General features: G+C 43.9%; 1 protein-coding gene across 1 annotated transcript; it reads right to left on the bottom strand.

The window, feature by feature from the left end:
* Nucleotides 1-2,451: 2,451 nt before the first annotated feature.
* Nucleotides 2,452-3,477, bottom strand: LOC112121788 (olfactory receptor 6B1-like). The gene has a single exon (XM_024220696.2). It carries the CDS (start codon nucleotides 3,475-3,477, stop codon nucleotides 2,452-2,454), a length of 1,026 nt encoding a protein of 341 aa, XP_024076464.2.
* Between the last annotated feature and the right edge of the window lie 7,427 nt (nucleotides 3,478-10,904).

Below are 10,904 nucleotides of genomic sequence, written 5' to 3'. Positions count from 1 at the left end.
GAGAAATATCTAAGGGTCTAGAATATAATCTGATGGGTCTAGAATGCCTCTTCAGGGATGTGGAACATAGCTTGATATGTTGTTGTTATTTTTTTGCAGTGTCTTTTGCAATCTGTAAAGTATTTTCAGAAATCTGTAAGGAGGCAAAAAAATTATCAGAAGAAATCCAGACATTTCCTAGAGGAAACTGGAATGAGTCTGGAAGATTCAGTAAGTTACCCAGAAGAATGAACAATGTGTCGGGGTATTTGGAACATGTCTAAAGGAGCTTCTCATGTACTTTTGCTCAATAATTTTTGATCTAAAAGCTTTCAAATGGCACCTTTCACTTCTCTGTTCTTCAGCCTGTAGATGATGGGCTTAAGCATTGGAACAAGAACTGTGTCGATAAGGAAGAGGAGTTTGTCAATGTCCATTGAGCCAGTTGATTTGGGTTGTAAATACACAACCGTTCCTGAGCCATGGAACAGAGTCACACCAAGGAGGTGTGAGGAGCAGGTGGAGAAAGCCTTGTGTCTGTCCTCAGCTGCCAGCATCTTCAGGACGATGCAGATTATTTTAATATAAGAGATGAGTATGAGAAGAAAGGGGTGTCTGCAAAGAATAAGGCACCTGTGAACACAATTATCTTATTCCAATAGGTGCGTACAAATGACAATTCCATCAGAGGGGGGACATCAAAGAAGAAATGGGTGATTTCAGGAGAACTGCAGAAAGGCAAAGAAAGCACAAATCACGTTGGCAATGCGGGTGATGGAGAAATAAAGGAAGGCAGCTTGCAAGGATGAGGGTATCCCTTTCACATCTCTATACTTCTCCATTCAAGCCTCCATAGACCTTTGTGCAGGGAGTCTGCTCCCAGAGACCTCAGGAAGGTCTTGGTAGCTCAGGAAGACTGCAGTTGCTCAGGAGAAGACCTGGCCAGAGACAACCTACCTCTATTCACCCCAATCCAAAGCCATTTTAGGGGCATAGCACTTGATGTTCTTCAGCTGAGACTTTCAAAGCAACCTAAGGGATTTGGATGCCCAGTTCCCATTAGCATTCATCGGAATTGGTTGTCCAATTCCCTTCAACATCTGTGTACACTGCATCCTTAACACTTTCTCTCTGGAAACTAGAAGAATGGATGAGCTACAAATGTTCACACAGGAGGGAAAATAAGTGGGAGTGAGACACAAAGGTTTGTGAGGACATGCTTGCACCCACCAAGAGGGGACTTTTCACCCTGTTGATTAAATTGTTGGACAGTCAGAGAACTCCAATTTAAAGGGAGTTGCGGTAAAATTGGAGAGGATCCAAAAAAGAGCCACGAGAATGAGTAAATGAATAGAAAACCTGCCTGATAGTGATAGAGTCAAGGAGGTAAATCTATTTAGCTCAACAAAGAGAAGGTTCAGGGGTGACTTGATCCCAGTCTATAAGCAACTACCTGGCGAAAAAATATTTAATAATCGGCTCTTCAATCTAGCAGAAAATCATCTAAAATGATCCAATGGCTGGAAGATGAAGCTAGACAAATTCAGACTGGAAATAAGGTATATTTTTTTAAAAGGGAGAGTAATTAGACATTGGAACAACTTACCAAGGGTCATGGTGGATTCTTCAGCACAGACAATTTTTAAATCAAGATGGGATATTTTTCTAACAGATCTGCTCTAGCAATTATTTGGGAGCAGTTCTCTGGCCTGTCCTATGCAGGAAGTCAGACTAGATGATCACAATGGACCCTTCTGGCCTTGGAATCTATGAAAATCAAGGTTGGAAAGAACTCTGTACAGAAAGGGAAGCCACATCTAGAGAAGGAAAATGACCATTAGATGTTACCAGCAGTGAGTGTTTTGGAATCATTGAAATAATGTTTTCACCTTCCCAAGTGTTTGTGGATCTGCACATTCCTCCCAAGTAGGGCTGTCAAAAAATTTCTATCAGGACTTTTTTTGATGGAAAGTTGGGTTTTTTGACTAAATGTGAATTTTTATAGAAAGGGTCTGATTTCCTTGAAAGAGTTCCATTACTCGTCACAAAACTGAAAATAGTTTGGACAAAAGTTTTTGACGGTTCTTGGAAGAAAACTTTTGCATCATTCAGCTGACACTGTGCTGTAAAATTGGAACAATTTGCAGGTAGACGTCAAATTTTCAGCTTTGCAGAGCTTCAGTTTTCCCACAAAACTCAAAATTTTCCATACATTTGCATTAAAAAGACAATAGAAAGAAAGAAAGAAAGAAAGAAAGAAAGAAAGAAAGAAACTTTTTTCACAATTAAAATATAGGAGAATATATGAGGAATTAAAATATATGAGAAAGCATGGGGAGGTTCCCGATTTTCTTTCTAAGATGAAACAATTGCAGCTCGTATGCAAAACGGGTTTTCAGCAGGAAGTTATTACAAAATAGGTAGGGTGTGGATTTACAGCGCACTAGCTATTCTGCACTGATCCACCATTCCTCACCAATAGCTATTTGCATTCACCATGCCGGGCTTTTTCGCCATGTACACAAGCCCTTGAATTTGACCCGTCTCAATTCCTGTCAATGTTAAAAAGGCATTGATGGCTCTTCTCAGGGCCTCCTTGACCTCTCTGTTCCTCAGGCTGTAGATGAGGGGGTTAACCATGGGAGTCAGAACAGTGTAGAAGATGGAGAACACTTTGTTAAGGACCCTTAGTGTGTCGGTGTCTGGGAGCATGTAGACAATCATCAGTGTCCCATAGAAAGTTGTCACCACAATGAGGTGAGAGGAGCAGGTGGAAAAGGCCTTCTGCCTCCCGGTGGTGGACGGGACTCTCAGGATGGTGGTGATAATGCAAATGTAGGATGTCAGCGTCAATAGAAATGGAGGCAGGGTGAATATTGCAGCCATAAGGAAAGCCACAATGTCCATCAGGCTGGTGTCGCTGCAGGACAGTTTTTTTACTGGGGTGAAATCACACAAAAAATGGTCAACTTCATTGGGGCCACAAAAAGATAACTGTGACATCAAGGATGTCATTGTGCTACTAACCAGAAGCCCATTTATCCAAGACCCAGCTGCTAGCTGGAGGCAGAGCCTGCCATTCATGAGTGTTGCATAATGCAGAGGTTTGCATATCGCTAAATACCAATCGTAAGACATCACAGACAAGAGGCAACACTCAACACCTAACAGAAAACCAAAGAAATAATATTGGATGATGCAAATTCTGAATGAGATGCTTCTGTCCCCAGTCAGGAGACTGGCCAGCATCCTGGGCAGGATGGTGGAGCTGTAGCAGGTCTCCAAGCAGGACAAGTTACCCAGGAAGAAGTACATGGGGGTGTGAAGGTGCTGATCAGTCACAACTAGTGTAACAATGAGGATGTTCCCAGCCATGGTCACCATGTAAATCACTAGAAACAGCAGGAAGAGAAGAAGCTGCAGTTCTAGAAGATTTCCAAATCCCAGGAGGATGAATTCTGAGATGGATGTTTGATTTCCCCATTCTGTGTTCGCCATCGGGTGCATCTATGGAAAAGGGAACAAATTATAGGATTGTCATCATGGTAAAGGAAGGGAAGGTGGATGAGGCATTTCTAGAACAAATAACCCAACTATCCAAAACAAAAGACCTGGTACTAATGGAGGACATTAATGACTGGAAAAGTAATACAGCGAAACACCACATTTCCAATAACATCACGGAATGTGTTGGGGACAACTCTTTCTATCAGAAAGTCAATGAAGTAAGCAGGGGGTCAGCCATTTTAGATTTGATTCTGACCAACAGGGAGGAATAGCTTGTGACCCGGAAGGAGGAAGGCAATTTGGGTGAAAGTGATCATGAAGTGCTAGATTTCATGATTCTAAGAAAGGAAGGAGAGAGAGCAGCAGAATAAGGGCGATGGATGTCCAAAAACCAGACTTTAACAAACTCAGAAAACTGGTAGGTAAGATCCCACAGGAAGAAAATCTAAGGGATAAGGAATTCAGAAGAGATGGCCGTTTCTCAAGCAGAAAATACTAAAGGCACAACTGCCAGCTATTCTGATATGACGAAAAGACAGAAAGAAGAGCAAGAGCCAATATGGCTCCATCAGGAGCTCTTTAATGACCTGAAAATCAAAAAGGAAGCCTACAAAATATGGAAACATGGACAAATTGCTAAGGAGGAGTACAGAAGAACAGCACAAGCATGTAGGGACAAAATCAGACAGGCTAATGTGCAAAATGAGTTACACCTGCTGAAGGACATAAAAGGCAGTAAGTAGAGTTTTTTTAAAATACACTAGGAGCAAGACAAAGGAAAGTGGGAACGGCGGCGGTGTTTAATGCCTATTTTCCTTCAGTCTTCACTAAAAAGTTTAATGGTGACTAGATACTCAAGACAACTGTTATTAACAGCAAAGGAGTAGGAACACAAGCCAAAATCAGCAAAGAACAGTTGAAGCATAAGAAAGGAATTAGGTGGGATTTTCAAAAGTGCCTTGAGGGTTAGATGCCCCAAACCTTATGAAAGTCCTTTGAAAGTCCCAGCCATCTTTCAGTTTTCAGTACTTTTGTCAATCTTGTCTTAATTTTTTTCCTATTTAGTTTATATCATATCAGGCACTTTTTGTATCTACCTGAATGTCAGTTAACGTGTGGAACTCGCTGGTGCAGAAAGGCAAAGATAGGGGGAAAAGGCTAAGAGAATTATTTTGAATATTAAGAAGAATAGCCACAGATCTAATAGCTCAGATAGAAATGTATAAGGGGAATAAATCCTTCTATTTCATGTCATATCCAGACATTGGCAACCAGAAGTTATGAAGAAACTTCCATTATTAGTTTATTACGCCCTAGTTGTCTATTACAGGGATTTTATACTTTCTTCTGTCCATCACAGGCTAACCAACTGCTTAATTACACTGACCAGTCTTTTTTATGCTCCTTAGATATGCCCGTCTTATTAGCCAACATGTCAGACACACGGGTGATTCCTGAGTGTCTCATTTCTGGGGTCCATGATGGGGTGAAATCCTACCATTGTGGAAGTGAATGGGAGTTCTCCTATATATTTCAACAGAGCCAGGATTTTACCCGGTATTTTGGAAAGTGATTCTTACTTATTTCCGCGATTTATGGAATATACATTATTGACATCCACCCTAAAACTCCCAGAAGCATGGACGATGGGGCTTACCTGAAACTCTGGTATATTTCAAGCTTTAAATGATGGTCTCTCATTTCTCCAGGATTCAGGTTCCACTCTCTCAGTCACTGCTCAAATTTAATGACTCACTAAAAAGAAATGCAGGTGCTTGAGCCACAATCTGTCCTAGAATGTGTTCCTTCCCTTCTAGTCCCGAAATGCAGACACCTCCTTGTGTATATATCATTCATTATGGAAGATGGGGTGTCCCCTGACATCGCTGAAAGAGATTTGGAATGACTGAGCAAGGGGAATTCCTGGGTTTTCTGTGCAGATGGCACAAATAATGATCCCGAAGCAATCAGCCTTCCCCCTCCAAGGATGTCGCTCCTCTGATACCTGATCAACTGAATAATTGCTCTGCGTGATGCATGTAAAGTCTGTCTCATCTTAGCATGACCCATGGGCGGCTTCTCTGGGGTGACATGAATGAGGTCAGAGATGCAGGCAAGGCAGAAAAAAAGGAGAGAGTAGCCATCAAGTAAGTGGAGTGCAGGTGTCAAAGGGAAAACAGAGACTCCGGGCCGGTGTACACTACAAAGTGAGGTCAGCCTCACTACACAGCCTGTGTGATGTAAATAAGCTGACCTAAGTCCTGCTGTAAACACCGCTAAGTTGATGGATGAACTCCTTCCATTGCTGTAAGTAAGTGTCTATGCAACGCTGCTTCAGATCCACAGCTGTGCTGCTGTAGCATTTCTACTGTAGACATATTCTAAGACAGCCCCACCCGAGGCTTAGTGAGAATTCAGGATTTGCTGACACCTCTCTGCCCCTTTCTCAAATGAACTCACACTGACGTCTGACGAAGTGGGTATTCACCCACGAAAGCTTATGCTCCAATATGTCTGTTAGTCTATAAGGTGCCACAGGACTCTTTGTTGCTTTTTACAGATCCAGACTAACACGGCTACCCCTCTGATACTTCACACTGAACAGCTAATGGTTCTACATCACCAACAAGATGCCATACAGAGGTGTAGTCAAGGAGCAATGCAAAGATCAGGCACTGCAGGAAGTACCACCCAAAGCATCCAGACCGCACCCTGAGGCCCTCTGATTGGCCCCTGCTCACTATTTAATACTGGAGGGTGGCCCTGGAAGATGTCTGGGTAGCTACACAGACTTCAGGCCTGCTGTGACTCCAGCCCTCACCTGGTTTTCTGATCTCCGGTCTCTAACCCTGGCCTGACTCTGACCCTCACTCCTGCCTATCAGTCCTGGCTCCAGCGACTTCTCGCTCACCACTGCCACGTGGCCATCCCTGACCTGTGCATGCCAGCCCAGCTGTGACCAGTGGGACAGACTGCCTCCGTCCTGGTCCCTTACAATATCACCCATGGGCAAACATTTTTCACAAAGTTGTCATTCCATGTCTGATCTCTCAGTCCTCGTCCTCAGAGCAAACCTGCCCAACAGCTTCAAAAGGTGAGCCAGCGAGCTAAAATACACAACTTTCACAGATGCTAAAAGTCATGGACTTAATAAAGAAACTGGATTTATGGCTATTTACAAGAATGTGTTATCCACTAACTCCTCCCCCTTTATTGTCCTATAACTCCCAAGGCGTTAACTGGCCACTTCTCCTCGAACGGTCTTTTACAATATATGTTAACTCCTTATGCTAAGCAACCTGTTCCACAATGTATTTATCTGTGACCTTCTGAGTATCTTTCCTAGAAGACCTGTCTGTAGCCCAAAGGTTTATCTATCTCACCAACAGAAGTTGGTCCAATAAAAGATATGACCTCACCTACCTTTGGGTATGTCTACACTACAGGATTAATCCGAATTTAGATAATTCGAATTTGGGAAACAGGTTGTATAAATTCGATTGTGCGCGGCCACACTAAGCACATTAATTCGGTTTTTAACCACATTAATTCGGTGGTGTGCGGCCACACTACCCCATTACTTTAACCACAGTAATTCGGTGGTGTGTGGCCACACTAACCCTAATTTGAATTAACAAAATCGATTTAGGCGCTACTCCGCTCGTCGAGGTGGAGTACAGAAATCGATTTTAAGTGCCCTTTAATTCGAATTAACTGGCTCTGTAGTGTGGACGGGTGAAGGGTTAATTCGGATTAACGCAGCTAAATCTGAATTAAAGTCGTAGTGTAGACCAGGCCTTAGAATCTATGAATCTATGAAAATCAGGTTTGGAAAGAGCTCTGTACAGAGAGGGAAGCCATGTGCAGCGAAGGAAAAGGACCATTAAATGTTATCAGCAGTGAGTGTTTCGGTCTCATTGAAATAATATGTTCCCCTTCCCAAGTGTTTGTGGACCTGTATATTCCTCCAAGTAGGACTGGTCAAAAATTTTCTGTCAGAACATTTTTTGATGGAAACTTGGGTTTTTGACTAAATGTGATTTTTTGTGAAAAGGGTCTGATTGCCTTGAAATCATTCCATTTTTCATCACAAAACTGAAAAGAGTTTGGCCAAAGGTTTTTGGTGGTTCTCAGCAGCTTACAGAGTGCTGTAAACTAGGGGCGGAAATTCAGGTTTCCCACAAAACTCAAAATTTTCCATGGAACACTTGCATGAAAATGACAATACAAAGTAAAAAGAAAGAAAGAAAGTTAAAATTAAAACCTTTTTTCCCACAATTTACCAGTCAGGGAAGGAATTAAAATATTTGAGAAATTATGGAGAGGATCCCCCATTTTCTCTGCAAGATGAAACAATTATAGATCGTATACAAGATGGGTTTTCAGCGGGAACTTAGTATGAAAGAGCTAGGGTGAAGATTTACATTGCAATAGTTATTCTGCACTGACACCACCATTCCACATCTATAGCTATTTGCACTCACTACTCCAGGCTTTTTCCCCTTGTACACAAGCTCTTAGGTTTGAGCCCTGTCTAAATTCCTGTGAACATTAAAAAGGCATTGACAGGATGTCAGGGACAATAGAAATGGGGGCAGGGTGAATATTGAAGCCATAATGAAAGTCACAAGGTACATCAGCCTGGTGTTGCTACCGGACAGTTTTTTTACTTGGGTGAGATCACACAAAAAAATGGTCAATTTCATTGGGGCCTGTCATAACTATAAAGGGAAGGGTAACAGCTCTCTGTGTACAGAGACTCCAAATCCTTTTACCTGTAAAGGGTTAAGAGGCTCGGGTAACCTGGCTGACACCTGACCCGAAGGACCAATAAGGGGGCAAGATACTTTCAAATCTTGGGGGGGGGGAAGGCTTTTGTGTGTGCTCTTTGTTTTAAGGGGTGGTTCGCTCTTGGGACTGAGAGGGACCAGACATCAATCCAGGTTCTCCCCATCTTTCTAAACAAGTCTCTCCTATTTCAAACTTGTAAGTAAAAAGACAGGCAAGGCGTCTTAGATTTATTTTGTTTTCTCAACTTGTAAATGTGCCTTTTACCAGAGTATTTATCTTTGTTTACTGTACTTTGAACCTAAGACAGAGGGGGGTCCTCTGAGCTCTTTAAGTTTGATTACCCTGTAAAGTTATTCTCCATACTGATTTTACAGAGATGATTTTTACCTTTTTCTTTAATTAAAAGCCTTCTTTTTTAAGAACCAGATTGATTTCTCCTTGTTTTAAGATCCAAGGGGGTTTGGATCTGTATTCACCAGGAGTTGGTGAAAGGAGGGTGGAAGGAAGGAGGGGGGATGGTTAACTTCTCCTTGTTTTAAGATCCAAGGGGGTTTGGATCTGTGTTCACCAGGGAATTGGTGAAAGGTTTCTCAAGGCTTCCCAGGGAGGGAATTCTTGTGATGGTGGCAGCGGACCAAAGCTAAGCTGGTAGATAAGCTTAGAGGTTTTCATGCAGGCCCCTACATTTGTACCCTAAAGTTCAAAGTGGGGATACAGCCTTGACAGGGCCACAAAAAGATAACTGTGACATCAAGGATGTCATTGTGCTACTAACCAGAAACCCATTAATCCAAGACCCAGTTGCTAGCTGGAGGCAGAATCTGCCATTCATGAGGGCTGTATAATACAGCGGTTTGCAGATTGCTAAATACCGATCATAAGCAGGGCCGGCTCCAGGCACCAGCTTACCAAGCAGGTGCTTGGGGCGGCCATTTTGGAGAGGGGCGGAATGTCCAGCTGTTCGGCGGCAATGCGGCGGACAGTCCCTCACTCCTGCTCGGAGCGAAGGACCTCCAAAACCCTGGAGCCGGCCCTGATCATAAGACATCACAGAAAAGAGGCAACACTCACCACCTAACAGAAAACCAAAGAAATAATATTGGATGATGCAGATTCTGACTGAGATAGTTGTGTCCCCACTAGGAGACTGGCCAACAGCCTGGGCAGGATGGTGGAGGTGTAGCAGGTCTCCAAGCAGGACAAGTTCCCCAGGAAGAAATACATGGGAGCGTGAAGGTGCTGATCAGCCACAACTAGTGCAACAATGAGGACGTTCCCAGCCATGGTCACAATGTAGATCACTAGAAACAGTAGGAGGAGAAGAAGCTGCAGTTCTAGAAGATTTCCAGATCCCAGGAGGATGAATTCTGAGATGGACGTTTGATTTCCCTGTTCTGTGTTTGCCATCAGGTGCATCTGTGGGAAAGGAAACAAATTATAGGGTTTTCATTACGGTAAGGGTCTCCTATGCAGGGCTGGCTCTAGGTTTTTTGCCGCCCCAAGCAAAAAAAATGTTGGCTGCCCCCACCCCAGCGCTGGGCTCCCCCCTGCACCCCTCTGTTGCCCCAGCCCTGGGCTCTCCCCTCCCCCACCTGCACCCCATGCCGCCGCAGCTCTGGGCCTCCCCCAACCTGCACCCCCTGCCACCCATGCCCCGCACCCCGTGCTGCCCCAGCTCTGGGCTCCCCTCTGCCCCCCCACCAGTGCCCCCCCACCCACACACCGCCTGCCACCCCAGCCATGGGCTCTGCCCCCTCTACCTGCACCCCTGCCGCCCCAGCCCTGGGCTCTCCCCCCCACCTGCACCCTCCTTCCGCTCCAGCCCAGGGTCACTGGTAACTTGCTCCCAGGGCGGGTCATTCAGCAGGAATTTTGGATGTGTACAGAACACAGACAGGATTGGTTCCCATATGGTTACAGAACTGCAGTAAAGTGGAACAATTTTCAGCTTCTGTGATTGGAGGATATCTGAATGCATATTATAAGACTGTCCTCCATAAATGAGGAAAAGTTGAGGTGCCTTTATTATTCTTTTGTTCCACTCTTTGTTTCTATAGGGAATTTGCCAATGCAATATCACTGTCTTCCTTTTAAACTAATAAAACTAAAAAAAAAAGGCAATGGCTGTTGAAAATAGCCATTCCAGTCCTAAAAACCACTGGGAAGCATTTCTTGCTCAATTTTATCCTACTTTTTCTACAGCAAGTTACAGTGGATCCGTATATATGATTTGGGAGAAATGAAGTAACAGCTGCCCAAATTGAGCTTGAGCACTCCTGAATTTTGAGGTGTTCAAATCTGGAAGGCAGATGCTAGATTCCCTTTCTGAATATTAGCTAAATCTGGAAAGGAAAAGTCAATTTCTGCTTCCATGGCTCAGAAGTGGAAATCCTCCTACGTACCTGGTACTGTATCTAAAGCTGCCCAGGTCCAGTAGAGCCTCCCCTCCCTTACTTTTCATTTTAAATTCTAGTGGGCTCTACATACCTCCCTTGCTAGGCTTCAGATAGAGAGGGGCACTGTTCATTTAGTCCACCCAATTCTTTCTTTGGGGGCTACAAGGTGAGGTCACACCAGTAGCCCTAATCCAGTCTGGGGATGTCTTCTGAAGGGGATATCTGGGCCAA

Source organism: Terrapene carolina, unplaced genomic scaffold (assembly GCF_002925995.2).
Source record: "Terrapene carolina triunguis isolate 2854851 unplaced genomic scaffold, T_m_triunguis-2.0 Scaffold390, whole genome shotgun sequence".
Taxonomy (NCBI): Eukaryota; Metazoa; Chordata; order Testudines; family Emydidae; genus Terrapene; species Terrapene triunguis.
This window is presented reverse-complemented; position numbering and strand designations above follow the sequence as displayed.

Excerpts from the sequence above, each read along its gene's own strand:
- LOC112121788 (XM_024220696.2), bottom strand. The coding sequence starts at position 3,477 with ATGGCGAACACAGAATGGGGAAATCAAACATCCATCTCAGAATTCATC.